Source organism: Vitis riparia, chromosome 12 (genome assembly GCF_004353265.1).
Source record: "Vitis riparia cultivar Riparia Gloire de Montpellier isolate 1030 chromosome 12, EGFV_Vit.rip_1.0, whole genome shotgun sequence".
Lineage (NCBI taxonomy): Eukaryota > Viridiplantae > Streptophyta > Magnoliopsida > Vitales > Vitaceae > Vitis > Vitis riparia.
In genome coordinates, this window is record NC_048442.1 from 3,954,175 (window position 1) to 3,977,774 (window position 23,600).

At 37.0% G+C, this 23,600-nt stretch overlaps 3 protein-coding genes across 6 annotated transcripts; 1 reads left to right on the top strand and 2 right to left on the bottom strand.

Annotated features, from left to right (window-relative positions):
* Positions 1–300: 300 nt before the first annotated feature.
* LOC117926821 (MLO-like protein 4) lies at positions 301–8,835 on the bottom strand. The gene is made up of 15 exons (XM_034846113.1): positions 8,636–8,835; positions 8,289–8,346; positions 7,951–8,177; positions 7,744–7,860; positions 7,326–7,386; positions 5,224–5,315; positions 3,785–3,859; positions 2,766–2,851; positions 2,382–2,431; positions 2,250–2,290; positions 1,989–2,159; positions 1,856–1,891; positions 1,378–1,445; positions 1,104–1,164; positions 301–824 (listed from the first exon to the last, which is right to left on the bottom strand). The coding sequence occupies exons 1-15, from the start codon at positions 8,747–8,749 to the stop codon at positions 408–410; spliced, it is 1,674 nt and encodes a 557-aa protein (XP_034702004.1). The 5' UTR covers positions 8,750–8,835; the 3' UTR covers positions 301–407.
* A 1,689-nt stretch (positions 8,836–10,524) lies between these two features.
* Positions 10,525–15,341, bottom strand: LOC117926819 (pentatricopeptide repeat-containing protein At2g01510, mitochondrial-like). Of its 4 annotated transcripts, none has more exons than XM_034846109.1 (4): positions 13,033–15,341; positions 12,549–12,646; positions 11,126–11,624; positions 10,525–10,962 (listed from the first exon to the last, which is right to left on the bottom strand). In XM_034846109.1, the coding sequence occupies exon 1, from the start codon at positions 15,244–15,246 to the stop codon at positions 13,123–13,125; it is 2,124 nt and encodes a 707-aa protein (XP_034702000.1). In that variant the 5' UTR covers positions 15,247–15,341; the 3' UTR covers positions 10,525–10,962; positions 11,126–11,624; positions 12,549–12,646; positions 13,033–13,122. The 4 variants fall into 4 exon arrangements, with proteins under 4 accessions (XP_034702000.1, XP_034702001.1, XP_034702002.1 ...); XM_034846110.1 differs by having other exon boundaries at positions 11,126–12,145; XM_034846111.1 differs by lacking the exon at positions 12,549–12,646.
* A 3,330-nt stretch (positions 15,342–18,671) lies between these two features.
* On the top strand, positions 18,672–22,443 carry LOC117927200 (multiple organellar RNA editing factor 1, mitochondrial). The gene is made up of 5 exons (XM_034846639.1): positions 18,672–19,123; positions 20,421–20,518; positions 20,604–20,669; positions 20,871–21,526; positions 22,061–22,443. Exons 1-5 carry the CDS (start codon positions 18,765–18,767, stop codon positions 22,070–22,072), a joined length of 1,191 nt encoding a protein of 396 aa, XP_034702530.1. The 5' UTR covers positions 18,672–18,764; the 3' UTR covers positions 22,073–22,443.
* The last annotated feature ends 1,157 nt before the right edge of the window (positions 22,444–23,600 follow it).

Consider the following 23,600-nt stretch of genomic DNA (forward strand, 5'->3'; position numbering starts at 1 on the left):
TCCTTTCGAGACTCAGAAAAATTCATGCTCCCCCTGCTGGGGTGTGATGAATGTGACTAAACAGGACGATACGGTCCTAATTGAAAGTTCTGTTTTCCACCCCAAAGTCTTAACCAGGAATCACAAATAGGCACTTCTTTCATGTTCCCTGAATTGGGGAAGCTGTTCTCATCGGTTGGGGCTCACAATCGCCAAATTTGCAATACAGAAACTGCAGAATACAAATGGGTCATTGGGCTGAAAACGAATTGGAGCATTTAGCCTTGCAAAACATAACAGATTCCCACTGCCAACACCAGATGAAAAAGAACTTTCATTCTTTTGCATTATAGATATAGTTTGAGCTCATACTGAATCCTCAAGGCTGACAACAATTGAATATAAACTTTGGACAAGACAAAAACACTTCATGTCTTTTGTAACAAATCCAAAAGAGTCTGCACTTTTTCTTCCTCCTCATCTGCAACATCATCGGTTGCTACATTGATGGTTGATTGTGATGAGCTATGCCTGAATGAATTATCATACTGGGGTGCGGCCGAGCTCTCAAAATCGCCCTCTAGCTGTTGGGTTGGTACTATGATTTCCTCATTCAGTGAGCCTAAGGATGAACAGCGAGACAGCGTACCAGATCCTAGAGTGCCTGATCCAACTGTGATGATCTCATCCCTCTCATCAATGGTTGATTCAAGTGAGCAGACTGACCGTGTAGCTCTGGAGTTCATAGAGTCGCGCCTAGACTTCTCTTTGACTCTCTTACACCAGCTGTGTAGTGATTCTCTTACACTTTCAGCAACTAAGGCTTTCTTGCATCGAGATCCCATCTGAAACCATTGAAGGAAAAGGGATTGTTAGCAAACCATACCTGATTTTCCAAATTCTATTAGCACACCATCACACATGTTCTTAGGTTCACAAACTCGGTTGACAGTTCCTTTCCAACTCTAGAGTCTTACAAGTCTGATATCATGACACATACCAACTACTGATATCGCTTTCTTTATAGACAGGAAACAAACATTTTCCCTTCATTCTTATGTCCGAGAAACAAAATTTTTCCCTTCATTTGTCTCGACTGAATTATTATCTTATTTTCAACATACCAGTGTGATAATTACGTTCAGAGGCACAGTGCAATAGCTACACCAGAACTGAACAAGAACCCTGCAACATACCAATAAGAAGTCAAGATGCTTGTTTTCATTATTGGAGTCATGAATTTACTGCATTCACGTCTTATGGTTGGATGAATTCATCTAGCATAGATATTGAAAACTAGCAAATAGACACCTTTTCATAGGCATTTTGGAGGGGTGGGGGCATGGTTAGACATGATCATAGTTGCAATGGGAATAGGCGTCGAAGAAAGAAACATACCCAGAAGACAATCGGATGATTATCATTACATGGTTCTTCATGAAGCACGATTGCTGCTTAAATCCCCACTAAACATGCAGAAACAAAAACTTCGTTTACATCGTACTTCCAATGATCAAAGAGAAAATAACACAAGTTCTGAACTAACCATAAACTTATAAATGGATAAATCATTATTTGATCATCAAGAAAAACACAGTTCCTTTAAATTTTCTAAAGCCTTGGCATGTAAGGAAGCTGCACCCTGGAGTTGTTGCCTTGAAGAATATGAAATTTTTTTTTACTATATTTCTTTCATTCCAGGGATCAGCAAAAACCATTGGCCCATTCCCTACAAGTTAAGGGCTGCATGAGGGAGAATGAAGAAGGAAGTACACCCAATATGCTGAAAGTCAAGCCGATTAGCCTCTTTCTTCTATGTTATTATCAAAATGGCACAGCAAGATACAGGAGGATTGGGGTAGGTTTATCATCTTACCCAAGACCAGATGAATGTTGCCATCTCAAAGGCATTCTGCATACACAAGAAACACAATGAGGGTTATAATCCAAGATAGAGAAATAACCAAGGTCATATATAAAACACAAGTTGTGAATATCATCATCATCACCTGAAATATGATAAATTGTATCAACCGTAACAATATTTCTGGTTTTCCAAACCAAAACAGCTCATCCCGTGGCTTTACTTGAGTTCCAACCTGTGGGCCTTGTTGTTCTCCAATTTCAAGAGCTAGCAAGGAGACAACATGCTGGAGCTTTGTTCCAACCAGCACCATCAGCTTTGATGTGTCGAACAATTAAACATTATCAATTATTTGTCAAGAAAATTTCATTTTTAATATGATGAGAACCAGACTGCACATACTTACAATGGCAGGAATGAAAGAAAGCCAGAAGTAAATATTCAGTCCTGCAACATTTAGACAACGTGAACACTCCAGAAGTAACTTCAAAAATGTTTTCAGAAATGTATGCTTTTGCATTCTAAACAAGCAAGTTACCATGAATATTTATGAAAATGCAGATTATGGCATACCCCCAAAGTGGCCAGCTGCAAAATCAAAAGCAAACTCAGTCCTAACTCATTTTTGTTTTTCTCTACTCTTGAGATACATGTATATTTAGAAAACCTTCAAAGAAAAACATCAAGAAGAAAAACGAAAGTTTTTTCAGGCAATGATATCAGTAGTATCGGAAACTGGGAATACATTTGCTCTGCTGGGGCAGAGTTAGGTAGGATCCAGAGTTTCATGAGAGTGTGTAATTTCCATAGAATCCATCCATGAGTGATATAAAGGTTATATAAAGTTATCAATATAGTGGAAGTCACATAAGAACATATTGCCTGTTCAGATTGATAAGTCCCAAGTCAGATGAGTGCATACCTAATCCCCACAATTCCATGAAATTCATCTTCCATGCTCCGAACCATATACTTATGAAAATTATAAGAAAGCGGGAGTTTGTGATTCTGGAAACAATATAAAAAAACAAGACATAAATTCAGCATTAAAATTAGCATAGCACCGAACCGACTGGATACATGAGAATTCAATGAACAAGAGAGGACATAGTAATGAAAGAATGTTACAGTACTCAAAATGATGTCAACTACTAATATCACATGTAAGTTGTCCAACATGAAATCCCAGATGGTCTGTGAATGTCAAATGTGACAAAAAGCAAGAAATAAACATGAAGAATTGAAGTATACTATGCTAAGAACACTAGAAAAATAGTTCTAGTCACCATGTTGGATTATTCTTATCCTTCCATTCTTCCATCTCTTTTCTTCTGGTACATCAGAATCCACTTAAGTAAATTAGAGCACTATATAACTCATCTATCCATCTCCTATCAAAATGTTCCGTAGCCCATTAAATTCCCACCTCCTAGGATGATTATATCCCTTCTAGGCTTACTTCTCAGCTATCCCACAGAATCTCCTTGTATGCAATAGTTTCTCTCCTTTCAGACAATATCATATCATCAATACCCTGCAGCCCCAATTGCCCACAATTTTAATTTTCCATATGTTTTTTCTTTGGAGGTTGCTATCAGACACTAGATATTCATTCTGTACACCCAAGGCCCCTGCCTGAACTTGTTATGTAGGATGCCTTTAGAATGTCTCAACTTCTTATTCTCTTATTTGAGTATGTTATTATTTGCCAATGTAAGATCAATTCCTATCCAAGTTCTTAAGCACCAGGTTGCACTATATCAGTCCTAGCTGTAGCACAAATAAGTGGAACATTCCTACCATAGATTATCAAGGAGAGGTCAGAGGAAGTACACACTGAAATCCATGAATATGAGAGCCATAAATATGGCCACATTGGCCAAAAAATGGATAAGAAAAAAGTGCATTTCAAAAACAAATCAAGAGGAATCAGATACCTACAGTGATGAAACCCAAACGCAGTGCTAAGTAATCAGATTTCTGTATAGAACTCTTGAATTGTCTTAGAAAACAAAGCTGCAACAGTAGACCATATAATCAGCTTTATCTCATTGACATTTAAACCCAGAATCAAGTAAGTCACAGATAAGGCAAACAGAGTGATTTGCAATAATCCATCTATGGCACCTTAAAAGCAAGAATGGACAAGATAAAGAACACCAAAGAGGACATGAATAGAGAAGTCACATTCAGTTCACCATTATAATGTAGAAAAAATTACCTTCAATCCAGTGCCTCATACAATGCTTGATTCAAAACGATGAGAAACAAAACAAGGCCAAGAAAAACATAAGGCCTGTATGGGAAATTACTTTTTTTGGACTGTAGCAACTATCAGACACCAGAGATAATCTATCATCACAAATGAATCCACCAACAGTACAGTTTTGAAGAAAGAAACCATATTAATTTAGTCCCACTCAAGATGGCCTGGATCAACTTTGTGCTGCTGTGATGATCTTTGAGGCAATGATCATCACAGAGATCTGTGACACTAGTTTAACTGGGTTACTCTTATTGGAAAAACAAATGAGATGGTAAGAAGATAAATGATTTTTTTTTTTAAACAGTGAAAGAAGGGCTTTCCTTCATGGGAAAATGGCAGCTCCCCAATGCAAAAATTCAGTGCAAATGAGTTCTAAAGCATTTGGTGATTGGCCAGGCCTTTAATGACCAATGAAATTCCTTTTGCTAGAAACTCCCATGAGAACCTCCTAAGAATGTTAAGAAAAAATGACAATGAAAACAATACATTGCAAGATCTGCTGTTGACAGAAGGACCAGTCAAATTTGTACTAAATTTTCCAAATTCTTATTTATCAGTCTCCTGCAATCTGGTTTCTGCAAGATGGTCACATTAACCTTCCAATTCTTGGCCACAAGATTTCTTGGATTTTGCAGAGTTTCAGTTTTGTAAATGATAAATTGTGCTTCTAGGACTTCTCTTGCAGATTCAAGTGATTCATTTCATGAAAGGTAGATCTCCTTGGCTGTAATAAGACACACACAATATTTCAAAGGAGTTGAGAAGAACTCTTCTCCTACATTTCCTAAGGTGAACCTCGGAAACCTGATATGATTTATTATCAGATTCATGATCCACAAGGACATCTACTCCCCATCGTTAAGGGCCAGTGCTTTTGTTAACTCTCCAACAGGTGCAGAAACTGCCATTTAGTGATTGCCTTAGCCTCTTTCAATTTTGAGAGTATACCAATGTACTTTTGTAAGATTTTAGGAGACAAAATCAAATGGAATTTTTTATCACAGCCTCACTCCTTCACAATGCTTTAGAATGAAATTTCGATACTGAAGTAACTAAGAAATAGTTGTGAAATCTGGTAAGAAGAAAAAAAATGCACTGAGGCATGAAAAATCACCATCCAAATGAGAACGCGGCTCCTGCTCCATGGGTGTGATGTGTGATGGAAAACAAAGGTGGATTGTCTCCTCATCTCTTTGTTTACCTTTGCTACAAAATAAAACCGGTATTGGAGAAGCTAATATCATGAACAAATTAGAGAGAAGTAGAGAAAGTTATTGAAAACCAATTATGCTACAAACATAAATCCTAAACCAATATCGATATGAGAATATGTCCATAAAAAGAAAGGCATTATAAATGATTGACAGTTTAAAGAAACAAAGGGTAGCATAAAAGAGGACGGCTGCTCAAACCTGATGGCCTTTATTAGCTAACCTCTCCGCTTCAAGAGGCAGGAAATGCCTCTAAAGGGTTATTCATCTCATATTCATACATATGCTATATGGCTCGTCTTTTTTCACTTGTTATCCGAGTGCTAACAACCAGTAAACCAAACAACAAATTCTTAAACCATGCAGTATCTTCTCAGTATTTTTGCATTGGTAGTGGGGATTAGCAGGATCAGAGTTTTTCAAATGCTGGATCATGGATTGAGAGCAGCTGGTGGTTGTGCAGCTTTACTGTAGATTTGATTAACTACAATTTGGTCTGTTGTTTCAAGGGTCAATCATATGGATTGAAATTTTATTATTCAATGAGGTTTTTAGTATATTTTTCCTCTTCTTTTTTCAGGAATCTTAAAAGTTTAGATTACTTGAAAATGCTCTCAGGCTCAGATATCATGTAATCATATCCCAGAATGTATTGTTATCTCTTAAGCCTTGTTTGACATAGTCCTAATTCTGATCATAATTGATTAGTTATAAGCTATATTACAAGGAAAATCCTATTTTCTCTCTTTCCCCTATATAGACACCTCATATCCTTCCCGGACACCAGAGCTTAAGTGGCCAAGTCGCATAGCAATACGACTCTTCAAAGGACAGTACACACAAGTCATGGGGAGCCAGAGTTTAGAAAAGCTCAGTGGGGGTATAACTTGGGTCAAATCAAGCCGAAGTGCATAAGCATAATAAATGTTTGGAACGACACTGCAAATTATGGATAGGATTCATATAATTGGTTGGATGATTCTCTCTATAGATCAGGTAAACAAATCCAACCTGAATACAACCCTGGATGATATAACAAAAAGATTGCTTGTGCTCGATGCTCAGGCAAGTTTATACATTTTTGCCAGAGAGAGCTGCACAGTATTTGTAGATGATCCTTTTTTTGGCAGAATTTATCATTCCCCATACCAAAAATCACCTTAGTTGAAGCATTTTGGCACTTGATCAGGTTCTTTAAGTAACCAAAAGTTTAGATGTATTTCCAAATATTTACCCTTTTCCCCTAAAGGTCATATAAGGAATTGTTTAAATTTGTGCGGTTTGGATGTTTATCTTCTTTCCTCACAAGGATCTTATAGCATTCTTCATTTAGATGCCAATATAATCAATCAGTTTTCTCTTTGACAGATGTCCATGGCAAGGTTTTCAAGTGTAGTGTGGCAAACCACCCTATCCCATTACTTCTTGGCAAGCTCTTATTTGGTACAGATATGTATTTTGCCATTTCATTCTTATAGAATGACCAGTAGAGTTTTTCTTTTAGAATTTTTTTTTTAGTTGATAAACTTTCAGCTAGGTGTGCTTTCAGACTGCGTAATGCTGAGCTCTGCCAATCCCAACAAATGCCAAATTCCAGCACTTCCAGTAGCCCAACCTTTTTTTCTTTGCCAAATAGTGAAAAACAGCCAAATTATCCTACGATGACCACTGATAAGGTCGATTCCATGTGGGTGTCCCACACGGATGACAAAATGGATGAGCACATGCTGCTGCATGGCACATCAGGTCAATAAGCTATTGCATCAATATGATGCAATTTAACGGAAAATTTGATTGGTTAAACTATTGTTCATCCCTTGATATAATACCAACTCAATAGAGCCTTAAACCCGACTACTTTGGTTTGATGATGCGAATCCATCTTTCACAATTCAACTCTATCTGGAACATGACTCCCTTTTAAGTTCTTAGCAATATAAAGCGAGACCACCACAATCATCAAACAGTCAAAGAGTATATTAATCACTGTATTTTCACTATGTACCTTGCAAGCTCCCATCAGCAACTAGGGTTGCCTGATTTTCCCACTTTCTCCAACTGTAAATCTGCAAAGACATGCAATGAGAAACAAACAAACCTTCAGACCAATCTAGGACTATTACTCTTAATGGAAGATAAAAATTGTACCATTTTGTTCTAAATTAAATTGAAATTAGTTAAAAAGTTAAGGGCTTGGACAGAACGACACAGACACAGAAAGCATTCAAGTAGCCAGCCCCAGATAGTTAGATTAAGGATCCATTGTGTGCTAGTTAGGTTATATCATTTGAATCAGTTTTTCCTTTTTTTTTTTTACTTCTAGTAATAGGTCCAACTTGAATTTTACAGAACTATGGAGTTTCAAAGCTAGTAGAAGCTCCAAATGTAAACCTGAAGATGAGTCAAGGAAATGGAGACTACACCTTGCTCATGGAAAGACCAACCGCCATACAACTATACACGACATGCGTAATGCCAAGAACAAACAGAAACCGGTGAAGCTGCTCTAGACCTTCTTGGGAAACAAACGGTACGCGGCCCTGCAATCCATTATCTACGACTTTTAGTACTACTAGTTCCTTCACCAAATCAAAACCCCAACATAATGTAACAGGAATAGAAGGATTTACCTCACCACATTCATGAGATGGAACGGCATTGGCTCCATTTGGGGGAATGTTAGTGTCATTTGAAAATGAGAATGAATTCATAAACCATACATTCTCATTGATGTTAAAATCTTGCTCGGAACAAAGATAGAATTTGCTGTTGAAAAGAGATGAATCTACACAAATCTCGGAAATCCACCTTGCCCATTGTCCCAACATCAGAGATATAAGCCCAAGAAGCATCAGCTCTGCATACATAAATGAAATAAGCACAAATCAAAGGGAAAAACCCATATCAATAGGGCTGTCAAAATGCTTCAACTCTCACTCTACAGTGTATTGCTGGCTCACACACTGACCTTCCTTAATCTTCTCTAGAGAAGAAAACAGAGCCTTCCTCCTAGTCTTCTTCAGCCACTGAACAACAAACCACATTGAAAAGATCAGACCCTATTCAAAGATTGAAAGGAAAGTGTGGGCTGTGCTTCATTATTTGCCAACAAAAAATGTGGGAAAGGAATAGAAAAGAAAAGAGAATTTTGGATCACAAAATTCCAATTTTTTGGAACTCAAGAAAACAACAAACTCATTGAACTGAACATCCGGAGTCCCACTATTTTCAACTTCTTTCATTTTTCCCACATTTTTTTCTCAGCGGCCAAACAGAACACTTGACTAAACAACTGCTTCATCTTCTTCTTCTCACCTTCCCGAATCTGTAAATGGATCTTTCGACCAGAAAGCAAACAAAAACCATAACAGTGACAACCGATGCAACTGCCCAGGTTGGAGTCTCCGCCAGAGACCTTCCTACCTCCATCAACCCCTCGATTTCTCAGCAACAACCCACCAACTTTCCCACATAAACTCAACACACTCTTGGGAAAACTCAGAGAAGAGTGAATGAAAATGGAGGGAAGGGGAACATCCGAGAAATATGGAACTGGGACAGTATTAAAGTGAAACATTATTTCAATTATTTTAATGTGTGCACATGCGTGTTGCATATGCATGGATCCATCATAGAAACTTCAACATCAACTCTTTATTGTATTGTTTGAGTTTTTTGTCTGCAATTGGAGAGCTGGAAGCCTACACATCACCTCAAATGCATTGATATTGCTGCAGATCTCACTGTCTACGATCCCACATGGGATGCATATCAGGAGTAGGTATCCCTATCCCACTAGATTTTCATCATTTTCTTCACTCATATTTTGAAATATCGATATTCAACGGCCATCTTTGTGAAAGCCCCAGCTGCCAACCACAACTTTCCCATCCCATAACAGTTGTTTTCAACGAGGAAAATGATTGGGAAAAGTGAGTTCCCATGTCCTTGCTGAAAATACATGCCAACCGAAACAGTCTTTTTCATCGTTCAAATCATGGTTATTATTTATTATTTATTATTTTATACATTTTTATGTCAAAGATGAAGATGATAGTATCAAAATGTATGAAATTTAAATCATCTTTAAGGTTTTTTTTTTCTCTGTTTTTCCTAATACTTTGCATCAAAATCCACAGGTTTGTGAATAAGAAAGTTTTCTGTTTCCAAAACAAAGAAAAATATTACGTTTTTGTTATTTTCACCTATTTTCTAAACATGTTTTAAAAAATAATTGTACGAATATATAGAATTATTAAAAATAAAGTATCATATAAAAAAATTATTTTTAAAACATATTTAAAAATATTAAAAATAGGTTAAAAACAAAGTTTTATTTTACAACACATTAAAGAACAATTTTCAAAAATTATTATAAAAACTGTTATTCGAAATTATTTTTTAAAACATTTATCAAACATGGGCCTCTTTTTTGTTTTCAATTTTTAAGAATAAAAAATAGTGTTTTTAGAAAATATTTTTTAGTTATTTTAAGTTATTTTCATTTTTTTAGAATGATTAAAAATAAAACATTAAATATTAAAATTATTTTTAAAATATGTTTAAAAATATTAAAAATAATTAAGGTTTACAAATTCTATAAATTTTTTTTGGAATTTTTTTTGAAAATAGTTACCAAAAGGTGTTAATGTTACTAGAAGAATTGATTTTTCTTTTTAATTTTTTCATATTTTTTTATTATCAAATGAGATTTTTTTTTTACTTCACATACACGTGGTTGGTGAAAAAATTCAAGAAAAATGATTTTCCATACCAAAAATTCACACATATTTTATTGGTAGGTTGTCTAATTATTTGAGTTTTTAGCTTAAATAAGTAATTTACATGGCATTAACTGGCAAAGATCTGGAATTCAAGTTTTGCCGGCACAGAGGTGATGTTTACTGCATTGAAATGCTGTCTATCCTATGACATTTTCTTAGGAATTTGCCCTTTTTTACATTGTGATCTAGTCTCATTAAGTATATTTTACAGGGTTCAGTTTTACTTCAATTTTATTTCCTTTTAGGTCTTTTGCTCTCAGTCATGGTTAGGGCTCCATGTTCAGCAGTGACTCCTGTCTAGAGGATGCTTGTGTGCCTGTGATGATGAGCTCACCAGAAGAAGATGATATCAAAAACCCCAGTTACTTCTTTTGATTTCATGGTTTCTGCTTTCAATTTATACAGAATGAGCTGATTCTCTGATTCCATACAAGTTCAGATTGAGTTTGTCCAACACAATATTGTAATCATGATTGTCAGCATAAATATGATATCTGATATATAGGCTAAACTTTTCCTGATAAGAGTTGAAGGCAACAACAGTTTGCCCATGGCAAGAAGCAGCATTGTGATTGATGAATGTGATGAAGAAGCCTGCTGGGAGCTCATTCCAGCCTTCCTATCTGTGTGGCAGCAGCAGTCAGGTGAAGTCTCTGTTGGAAGCCAGCCAATAAAGCCCAACTTTCAGAAGCCTGAGCAGGGTATTCTTGTATGGAAGGCTTATGGGGTTTGTCTGCCTCTTCACCTTCTATTTGTTTATTTTTGCCGTTCCCAGAATTCTTACACTGTCATGAATTATTTTATCCACAGACCATGCACGTGCCAGAGTGATCACAATGAAACATTGGATCGTTGAGGCTGAAAATGAAGAAAAGGATACAAATTATTCAATGACAGGCCGAGTTGTTTTCCCAAAACAATAACGAGAAGTCATGAACAAATGATGTATACAACTGAACAAACTAATCATTTCAACATAAATACATGTAAAAGGTCTTACTGTTGCTGTAAAAATCTATACCTTTCAGTGCCAATAATCATGCAGTTTGGTAGCAATGAGAGCAATGAGACCAAGAGCACATCCCCTTTTTATGTACACCAATGCAGTACTTGTGCAGGTCTATCACTTTAAGCCATCTCATTTTTTTGGCCCCTTTAAACCAGATGAAGAAGTAATGTTCCTCATCAGCCAACAGAAGTCCTCCCTCCTCATCCAGAGGAAGTACTCCTTCCAGCCATCAAGTTTTTACACACCTCCTCCGTCTCTTCTTTTGATACGTTCCATTCTCCCTCCAAATCAACATTTTTCTCTTCCTCCATCACCTTCATATTGTTCATGATGTCCTTCAAAATGCTGATCATTGGAGTCACTCTGACTGCTAAGCCCAGCTGCAAAATCACCTGAAATTAAACTAGTGCTGCATTCTCTGAATTACCTCTCCATTACTCAATGGTTGTTGGATGGTGGCCCTCCTTTCAGATGTGAAGATAATTTGTCCTTTAAGGTCAACCTATGTCACCTGATAATCATGCATAAGAATATATCTCCTCAATTAATTGACCATAGCTTAAGTGTAGGATTGAAAAAGAACACTAGCCTTTTATCCATATCACACTGTTGAAGCCAGTGTTATTTGAAAGGAAAGCTATACTGAATTTCCTGTTGTGCAGATAACAGAGTCTCAAGCAATTGATGATTCAGAATAAACATGTTCAGGTTGAGCTACAAAGTAACCTAGCTGCTTTGATGGTGACACAAACACCAACTTTCAGATGGCATATCAGTGTCATGACCCTACATCTTTGTAATAGCTGATGCCAGTGGCGGAGCCAGAAATGGAGTCTAGGGGGGGCATAAATAAAAGAAGTATTTGAGGGGGGTCAAGAAGTGGGGAGGCTGTTGTATATAGTTCAATGAAAACCTTGCTTTTCCTTTGTACATGAGGTGAAAGGATCTATCCCACTATTTAATTTTATTTTCCAGGGGGGGTGGGCTGTGCCCCTCCTGGGCCTAAGCTAAATCCGCCAGTGGCTGATGCATCTGAAAAATCAATGCATGTGGAGGTTAACTGCAAGAAGTGGCCCTGAGGTGGTACAGACATTTGAAGTAGGATTCCCTGCATTAAGTTAGATACAAGGAAGACAATGAGGTTAATTAATGTGAAAACTGATTGTTCCATGGGTGTTTTCTTTTACCGTCCCTCCATTCTCCTAACTATCTTTCATCCTCACTTTCTGTTGTACCTAGGAATGATGTGTACGGAAATATAGACTAACAATGCAGAGATATTTGAAAATTAATGTGATAAATTCAACCATTTTTGGTTCCAGAGTTAAGGCAAGAAGTACAATCCCAAATCAGTTTGTCTGGATTATTTCTTGATATAACATTATCCCCTATGAAAGCAACAGTTGCAGTGACCATATCTCAAGACGAGACGCACCTCTAAGAATACCATTTCGAGTTGCTATGTCATTCAGCAAGAGTTTGAATGTGTAAACTCAGGAATCTCTGGAGGATGAAGTAATTGAAAATGGGTGCCTGGAGATATGTGAGTTGATTGAAGTGTTTGTCAATGCATAATACATGTAGTGGAGAGTTCTAAGCAATACAAATAATTCACAAAGGAAAACAGCAACAGAGTTTACAAACATCTATTGCCCACTCAAAACTGTAGCACAGTTTCAAACATGTATTGCCTAGTTTTGCATTTGAAGCCTTTACGAACATGTGGACTGGCAATACATTTTGTGATAAACACGCAACCTTCAACATAACAAAGTATTGTGCAATACTTGTAGAAGGAAAATCTTTAGTAATTTTATGACAGGATTATGTCTGTGTGTTGTGTATAAAAGAATTCACCCTATTGACTAAGAATCTATGAGGGTTTCAATCAACTGTAAGTTATATATATTCATACTTACATGAAGCATCAGGTGTAAAGATAACCTCCCAAAAGAGAGAGAGAGATCTCCTGTAAATCTCTGATCCAAAAATCTTGGGCATTGGGCGGCTTACCAATAGTCCCCGCATGAGCATCTACCACCTTGAAAGTGATGGAATCGATTGCCATCTCTTACAATAATCTTCCGGCCATAAATAGACGAAATAAACTTGAAGGCCCAGTGACAATCACTACAAACCCTTAGGTTCTTGGTGACCTGAATTGGCATTCCTTGGTTCATTTTCATTATCCCAAATGCCACAGCCAACTTCTCACTGTGATAGTTGAGTAAGTGCTCCTTGTCTTCCTGTTCCACATCATGGAGAACACAAGACAGGTCTGGCACATAGCCTACCATCTTCATCTCAATTGCCAAGCTCTCTACCTTTCTGTAAACCTCTCTGTAGTATGGACTTGACTGGTCTGCTGTGTGGAACCCATGAACTTCTGTTCCAAACTCAATCACACTGAAGGCTGCAGGCTTCTTCAATCCCCTACTTTTCATATTTTGTCTCACCATCTCAACTTCCTTCCATTTGTTTGATGCGGCATAGATATTTGACATTAGCACATAGTAACCAGTATGTTCTGGCTCAAGCTGAAAGAGATTATTGGCTGCAATTTCCCCCAACTCAGTATTCCCATGGATTCTGCAAGCCAAAAGTAATGCACCCCATACCTCATCACTTGGTCGTGATGGAATCTTTTTGATCAATCTAAAAGCTTCATTCAAGAACCCAGCTCGACCAAGCATATCAACCATGCAAGCATAATGTTTCATCTCAGGTCTGACAGACAGCTTGGTCATATCGGCAAAACACTTCCTACCTTCATCAATAAGACCTGCATGACTACAAGCGGAAAGAATGGATGTGAAAGTGATATCATTTGGTTCAACACCCTCCACTTGCATTCTTGAGAAGAGCTCAAGAGCTTCCTTCCCATGCCCATGCACTCCATATCCTGATATCAAAACATTCCAAGAACTAACGTCTCGTTCGCCCGGCTCACAATTGTTGAACATTTCAACAGCAGTGTCTAAATCTCCACATTTCATATACATGTCCATTATCGCATTCCTAAGAGTAGTATCGATATCCATTTTGCTACTTATTACAAAATTGTGAAGCTTCCTTCCAAGATGCTTAGAACCGAGATAAGAACATGCCGAAACCATAATCAAGGCTGTCACTGGATTAGGATCACATTCAGAAGCTTGCATTTGATTAAAAAGTGACAGAGCATCAGTTGGTCGTCCATTTTGTGTATACCCCGAAAGCATAGAATTCCACGAAATGCCATTTCTTTCTTCCATCCTGTCAAAGACCAATCTCGCCCTTTCCACATTCCCACATTTCGCATACATCCCTACTATTGAATTCCCAACACTAACATCTCCAATGAACCCATTAAGCACTGCAAAGCCATGAACTGATATCGCCATCCTGCCATCTCCCAGTTGCCCAACAGCAGACGCAACAGAAATAGCCGTAATCTCATCTCCTAAAAACCCTTCCTCCTGCATCTTCCGAAACAACATTAGGGCCTTCAGGGGCCGATCAGCCTGCTCATACAGCGTGATCATCGCTGTCCAGCACACAACATCCCTTATCAACATTCGATCGAACACTTCGTGGGCGTCCCCAATCTCCCCACATTTCGCATACATGTCCACCAAAGCCGCCTCCACAAAGAGATCCGACCCAAACCCAGTTCTCACAACCTGCCCATGGACCACTTCTCCAAAAACAGCACCCAGTTCAGAAGCACAGACTTTCAGCACAAACGGGTACGTAAAATTATTAACTCCAACCCCCATTCTCTGCATATAAATATACAAGTCTATAGCTTCGTAAGATCGGCCGGCATTCGCATAAGCGCGAAGCATGGTGTTACAGAGGAAGGAATTGGGTGCCTGGGTGTGGCCATGGTGGTGGTGATGACGGTGGTCGAAAAGGGTGCGAGCGCTATGGAGGTCGCCGAGTTTGGAGTATAGGATGATGAGGCGAGCAAGAAAATGAGGGGTGTGGAGGAGGAAGCCACGAGTGGAGAGGGAAGAGTGGATGAGTTTGAGGGTGGTGAGACTGGTGCAGCATTGGAGGAGGTGGTCGTAGAAATGGTGTAAGGAGGAGAGGGCGAGAACCTTGTGGGTGTGCGAGAGGTGGTGGAGAGCTCTGCTCTTCAGTCCCTCCATTACTCTATAGGTTCGGTGTGCAGTTTCAGAAACTGGATCCAATCATCCGGTCCGACCAGTTGAATTGCGGACCGGTTCAATTGTTGGATTCGGAACAAGATCCGATCCCATTTGAAAGTCAAATAGCATCTACAACATGCTTAATTTGAGTCTAACCCGATCAACCAAATTTAATATAAACATGATTTAAGTTTTAAAAGAAAGAGATTATATTAGGTTTGAGTTTAAGCTAAGTGTTAATTAATTTAAGTAGGGCTTGGTTCATAAGCCTAACTCAAGTCCTCTAAATTGTAATCCTAATTTAAAATATAAAAAAATATAATCAATATGCATTAGATAAAAATAAAACCCTAAAAATTAGATTAAGCCTTCGATATTTTATTAATAGATATTATTATAGTTATCCATAAACTAGCGAGATTTCTACAATTGAAAAGTTTATTTTGCAGTAGGCAATGATAACAGAGTAAAGTTTTATAAAGATTGTTAGTGTAATGATGAATCTTTATATGTGAAACTTCCTATCCTTGTTTGTCTTCTCAGATTCAAGAAAATTGTCGATAGTTGATTTTTGGGAGCAAAGAGAGGAGGAAATTTGAGTTTCAATTTTGTTAGGAATTTGAATTATAAACTCCAAGGTTAATTAATGAATAAAGACGAGGAAGATAGAGTAGTTTGAAAGAGGGATAACAAAAGGAAGTTCTATATAATAGGGCTTTGTTCCCTTCTAGAATCAATTGTGTCATCCTTTTCCTATTAGAGATTTACTAAGATGAGTTTTTTTTTTTCACTTGGGGACATGTTGGAGTAAGGTGCTGATTTTAGATCAATTCTAGAAAAAAGGGTGGACGTTAGTCAATAGAGGGGTGAGAATCCATTGACCACATTCTCTTTCATTGTAATAAGGCAAACATATTGTGGTAGTGGGTTGTTAGAAATATTAGGTTAATCCAACCTATGGTAATGAACCTATAGGGGGGGTGAATAGGGTGATGGTCTCTTTTTGTAAATTTAAATAAGTGAATGCAAGAGACAATTATATGCAAGTATATAATAAGCAATATATAAACAATTGCATATAAATTAAAGAGTAGGGAAGAGAGAATGTAAACACAAGAGTTTATAGTGGTTCGACGCAACTCGGCCTACATCCACTCTCCTCTAGCTTCAATCCCGAGCTTGAGGTTCTACTGATTCAAAGTTTCCAAACCAAGCCTTCAAGCTATATAATTGGATTATGGTTCCAATTCACCCTCTTGGACTTTTGGCTCCAAGCACCCTTTACACTTCTCAAGAGATATCCCACTCTTGAACAACCCCTCAAGTGATACCCACACTTGAGAAACTTCATCTCAAAGATTTACAAATAAAAGATCTCACAAAAATCTTAGCACAAGAACTTTAAGCTCAAATGATACAAGAAAACTAGGATTGAAAGGTGCACTAAGGATATGCAAGTTGTAGAACAATGGTGCACTCAAAAACACTCTTTCAAGGCTCAAATATAATCAAGAAAGGTTTGGAAAGGTTAAGCTATTGAAACAATGAAGATTGGAGCCTTTTTATAGAAGAAAAAAGTCAAACTAGCCGTTGGGGGTTTGACCGATAGAGCTAGGGGTCGACTGGTTGAATAGCCGTTAGCATTTAATGCTTGGCAGGTGACCGTTGGGCCTCAACGGAACCTCGATCGGACCTTAATCAATTGAGGTTCAACCTTGACCGGTTGAACAACCCTTCTAGAAGAAAGAGAAAGTTTTTTGCACCCTCGACCGATTGAGTTGGGGGTCTACCCGGGCCTAGACCGGTTGAGTTGTGGGTCAACCTGGACCTCGACCGGTTCCTCATCTGGTTCAACCGGTTGAGCCGTTTTTTGGCTCAACAACCAACTTTTTCAACTTAAAACCTTTTAAAACAAGTTTGAAAGACATATAACACAAGGTTTTAGTTGAAAACATGAAATCATCACATTCTTAAAATATTTAAAAACAAAATAACTCTTGGATGATTTTGGTGCATAAGTAAAGAATGTAATGCATGAAAATTCTAGTGCACCAACAACCTTACAAAGAGATCTTATGAAACTTGGGTCTTGAAAACACTTCTCTTTGAGGTGGTCTTCTTTTTCATAATTTCTCCTTGGCTTGATTTGTCTTTATGATTGCCACTTTGGAAATCGTCTTACCTAATCATATTTGAAATATAATCATTAGTTCTAAACTTTGTTTTGTTATCATCAAAATTAAGATTAACCAAACCTTGGTTTCACATGAGCGTTTTTTATTTTTGATATTTAGTGGGTTATCACTACAACAATTAGGGACATTCTACTAGGGTGGTATGACTCTTTCATAGATAGATGATGCATTAAGGCTTGGAGAGCCAATTATATATGTTTTTATTTTTTATTATATGAAAGGAAACAAATTGAAGATATTTTGAAAGTGAGGAAATGTTAGAACAAATATTTGAATGCAATTTCCTTAATAATCTATTTCATTTGTTAAGGTATATATAGATGGAGGCAGTATCCCTTGGGCTGATTTTATTGATTGGTTGAGTCTTTATTGAGGGAGAGTATTTTTATTTTTATTTTTCCTCGTGTTTTTGGTTAGTCTTATTGCGCTTATTGTATAAGACCTATGTGCTCTTGTGTACTAAGAGCTTTTTTGCTTCCCCACATTTCCTTTTAGCTTTTTTGGTGCTTATTGCATATGATATGACCTATATACTCTTGTACCTTAAGCTTAACTTAAAAACATTTTGTTTGATCTCTTTACTAATGAAATTCCCAAGATCAAATGACTGTTTTTCATCAAAGGGAACTCCAATTGCTACACTTATGTACATGCAAAGAATCCCACAATACAATTTACAAATATATATATGTAAGGAAAGAAATCGAAAATATCTTGGAAGTGAGGAAATGTCGAATCAAAGACTCAAATGCTATTTACTTAATAATCTATTTCGTTGATTAAGGTGTATATGGATGGAAGCTTCATGCTTTGTGTTGATTTTGGTTGAGTCTTTATTGAGGGAGTGAGTTTTTTTTTTAATTTGTTTTCTCACATTTTTGTTTAGCATTTTGATGCTTATTATATCTGACCTATGCATTCTTGTGCGCTCAGAGTTTTTATTTATTTATTTTTGTTTCTCTACATTTTTGTTTAACCTTTTGGCGCTTATTGTATATGAGGCATGTACTCCAATGCGCTAAGCTTAGCTCAAAAACATTTTGTTTGATCTCTTTATTAATTAATGAATGATCCATCATCCACCGTTCACAAGCGAGAATGTGATCTAAGTGATGAAATTCCCAAGATCAGACGGCTATTTTTCCATCAGAGGAAACTCCAGTCGCTACACTTATATGCATGCAAGGAATCCCTCGGTACAGTATACATATTAATCCAGAGTTTCAGAGTTCCTAAAACCCCAGTTTCTCTCTCTAAAAATCTCTAAAACCCTAGTGTCTTTCTCTTGAAATCTCTAAAACCCTAGTTTCTCTCTCGACAACAATGGCTCTCTATTCACTTCGACTCCGCCAAGCTCTCAGAACCCTAACCCCTCTTCTGGGCCACCGCACACCTCTCCCGCAAGTCTGCGCTCCGCCAGCTGTGGAGTCGTGCGGCGTCATCCGCCTATTGCCGGCGACCAACCTCCAGTCGCGGCCATTCAGGTCATCTCCGATCTGGCTCTCCTCATCGAGGTCGTTCAACAATCAGAACGAGGAGATTGGGCCCGACACGATTCTGTTCGAGGGGTGCGATTACAATCACTGGCTCATCACCATGGACTTCCCCAAGGATCCCAAGCCCACTCCGGAGGAGATGGTGGAGACCTATGTGCAAACCCTAGCTAAGGGCTTGAATATTAGGTATGGTTTGGTTTGATTTGATCTGATTTGTTGTTGCTTTGTTTTGTTGGTGAGAAATGGGGAAGGAAAGGTTTGCCCCCTGTTTGATTGCGGAGTAATTTTTGTTGTTTTCTTATTACTCTGTTTGGCTGCTGGGAAAGCTGAAAGGGAAGAAATGGAGCATATCTCCGTGGATTAATTTTTGAGGGAAGCAAGTCTAATAGTACGCGTACTGAGTTGAAACATGAATAATAGCACACATGTACATGTGAAAGCTCTTCGTTCTATGAAAGAAATTGACTGGGGTATATGGGCTTAGCCTCCTTTCACCTTCCTGTGGATTAATGTTCTGTTTTCTGCCTATGTATTTTTTGTTGTCAAATTTGTTTGTAACGCTGACTTATTAAGTGAGGAACAGTCTATGGAATGGCTGTTGTGTTTCCTGAGAAAATTTGCACTACCTTTAGGCTCTGCTTTTGTCTCTTGTTTTCATTGCCCTGGCCTCAACTCATTTAACAAGAAAGGGAATAAAATAAAATCTTGAGTATATGTTATGTTTCCTTTCTAATAAATGAAAGAATAGCTTCATTAAGCTGCTTGTCGGTGATAGGATTTGATTTTCCTTTATTCTCTGTGTGTTTCCTGAGAAAATTTGGGGAAGAACAGTAAACTTATAATTTGTTTTGTTGCAGTGAATATCCACCTCAACAAATAATCGTATTAGGCTCAGTTTAGCAGATTATGACATAAAACCACTCCTAGGAACCAGTTAGGCTCAGTTTAGCAGATTATGACATAAAACCGCCCCTAGAAACCAGTTAGGCTCAGTTTCGCAGATTATGATATAAAACTGCTCCTAAAAAACAGTTAGTTGGGTCGAATGCTTTGATGTGTTGTAGAGGTGTATGGTCTCAAGTGTGTAGTAGGGGTGCATGGTCTCAGGTTTGATTTCTGCCATCCGTTGAATGACTTGGACTACCTGGTTTGGGTCCCATGGAGAGTCCGAAGGGTTCAACCATCCAAAAGAAAAAAAACCATGCCCTAGAAAGGCCAATCAATTGGGCCACATAGGATGCATCATTTGCATAAAAGATAAGTATATCTCTTGTGGATTGCATCAATTTTCTGTTGCATTATCTTTACTGGTCTTAATTATGCATATTATAGTTCCATAAAATTTGCTTTTTTGTTAACAAATGGAATATTTATTGTAAGTTTTGGATGCATTGTCTGTCTGGTATCTAGAATACTCTTGATGTTCAGAGCCTAGTTGTTGGAAAGAATGATGCTGATTATAGATAAATGTTCATGGATTCAGTGTGGAAGAGGCAAAATTGAAAATGTATGCTTGTAGCACAACAACTTATACAGGCTTTCAAGCTGTGATGACAGAAGAAGAGTCAGAAAAGTTTAGAGGTAAGTGTTTTTAGTATTTAATGTTATTGCAAAGAAAGATACTTATTTTATTTGCTAATTTTTTTCCTAAGTTTTCTTTGATCAGGTTTGCCCGGAGTTGTATTCATATTGCCAGATTCTTATATTAATCCTGCAACAAAGGAGTATGGAGGTGGGATTTTCATCTACGTTAAATGCTTCTTCCTTCTTGTAGATTTTAGTTTATTTTACTTCTTTTTTAATGCTGTCCATAAGCTAGGATTAGACCTGTTATGTTATTTAAGTTAACTTTGAGCTTTGCTAGTAATAAGTTTGACTTATCATATTTTGTTGTTCATTTACTATTTACTCTGTTATGGTGTAATATTATCAGGAGACAAATACATTAATGGGACAATCATACCGAGACCTCCCCCAGTTCAGTATGGGAGGACAGGTGGAAGATATGGTGACCGAAATCGAAATACTGAAAGGCCAAGATATGACCGGCAAGGTGGTCCGATGCCAAATCGACAAGGGAATCCCCCATATGATAACCGAGGATCTATGCAAGGAGATGGAGGGAACTATGGGGCTCCACAAAATTATCCACCACAACAGAATTATGGGCCAGCAGGACAAGGTCCCATGCCGATGAGCAACAGGGATTATGCCCATGGAGGAAGGGACACTTATCAGGGGGAGAGAAGAGACACAATGCCTCCATATCAGGGCAATTACAACCAAGGTCAGCAAGGAAATTATCATCCCCAGGAACGAAGAGACTTCTCACAAGGAGCACAGAGGAATTATGCTCCTCCTGATCAGAGGGATGTTAGAGGAGATAATAGGAATTATAATCCTCAACACAGTGGTAATTATGGCCAAGGAACAGGTGGATCTTATGGGCAGGGAATGGGTTCTGGGCCTTCCGGGTATGGGCAGGCTCACCAAGGGCATGGAGAAGGTCAGAGGTTCTCACAAGTTGATCAGAGAAACGACATGCAAGAAGAGCAAAGGAACTATCCACCTACAGGAAATACGAACCAAGTAAGGCATTCCTCTTTTAATTACTAATTAGAGCCTTCGACAAACAAAATTGAGACTACAGCTTAAGATTGAACTTGATGCTAAAGCCCTTAACATAGAAATTTGAAGTGTAATGAAACAATCGCATGGTTGAATAACATATTGCCTGAATCAATCTGGTTGAGAACTTTTCTGACTGAGAATCCGAGGGATTGGATAACCTGAACTCCCCTTTTATTGCTCTTGAAATTCTAGTTTGTATTCTTGATGCACACTTCTGGGGTTTTACTCCCCACATTTCAATTAATTAGCTTCAGATAATTTTGCATACTACCCAAATATTTGCGGAAGGGCTTGATCAGAGAAAGAAATATTGGAATATGTAGAAAGACAGCCCCCAAATTCGGAATATCCATTTCATTTGGAATTGTTGGTAATAGACCTCATTCAAGAATTGATAACTCTGATCATAAGCAAGTCAATTCTACATCATGCCATCCATGTTATTGCAAGCTCTTGCTATTTCCTTGATGCATTCGAATGGCATTTTTGCAGGGTAGATATTGAGGTAAAACAATCTTTAGTAAGCTGATGAGGGGAAAGCGGCCTACGAGGAAATCCATTCTCTAGTCTGCTTCAAACTAGTCAAGATCTGTCACGGTAAATAGTGGTCGTCCAATTTGTTTCTGTGCTTATCTTCCAATAACTACTACTGGGACTTCTGCTGGCTTTTTTCCGGGTGTGTAAGAGGTAGAACTCAGATTTATGCTGCTACCTACTGATGTATGGATCCATCTTTATCCTCTTGACAAATCCTAAGGGTAGTTTTGGCGGACAGCAGTTGTGTTGCTTCTGCCCTCTGTGAACCTCTGATTCACAGTAGCTCTTTGTTCTGGGATAAATAAATGGTAGATAAATTAATAATCTTGTTTGAATAATCGATAAATTAATAACCTCTATATAATAAATTAATGTCCCTGCTTAAATAATTCAATCTATTGGTCCTGATTTGGCGAGTGCACTAAATTAATAATCATGTTAAATACATACGAAGAATAATAATAATAATAATATAATGTTTGATTAAAATATCCTTATTTTAAATTTTTGGTTCTTTAACCTAAAAATAATTTCTAAAAAAAGCATAAAAAATCATGGTCAAACAAGAAATTAAAAAAAAAAGTAAAATTAATTAAAGTAATTATTTGAATTGTATTAAAAATGAATATTAAAATTATTTTTATCTTATAGTAAATTTTGTTTTATTGGAATATTTTTTTTCATAATTAAGAAAAAATGTTTATCTTTAAATCATGTATAATTGTAGATTTAATTTTTATTTTTTAATAAGATTTAACTTGAATTTGATTTCATATTATTATAAATTTTTATTAAAAAAAAGTAAGACGTTTTTTAAAAACAATACAAATTTTTTCATTCAAACAAGCTTTTTGTTTTTTGTTTTAAGAAACCATTTTTTAAAACATCTTATCAAACACTTTTGTTTTAAATTTTTTTTAAAAGATCGTTTTTTTTTTTCTCTATTTTGAAAATGATTTTTAAAAACACTAACAAACGGCCTTAACATTCAATAATTTGGAGTTTAAGACCAAAATAATTCATTTGTAAAAAAAAAAATGGTAAGAATAGTACCAATTTCAAAATATTTGTCAAAGTAATCTTCTTTATCTACGCAAGCATCCACATGAATTTTTATTTTTTAAGTGTAAAAAATCACTGTTGGTAACTGTGGTTTTAAAAATTACAAAAATATCCTTAAAACCACAGTTACAAACTGTGATTTTACAATTTCTCTTAAAATCACAGTTACAAATTGTGGTTTTACAATTTCCCTTAAAAACACAGTTAGTAACTGTGGTTTTACAATTATTTTTAATCCACGTCTATTTTAATGCTGTTGTGATTTTAATATTATTTTTAAAATATTTTTTTTTATCAAAATAACCATAATACCACAGTTAATAATTGTGATTTTAAAAATATTATAAAAACCACAGTCATAGATGGTGGTTTTATAATTTTCTTTAAAACCACAGTCACGGACTGTGATTTTACAATTTTCTTTAAAACCACA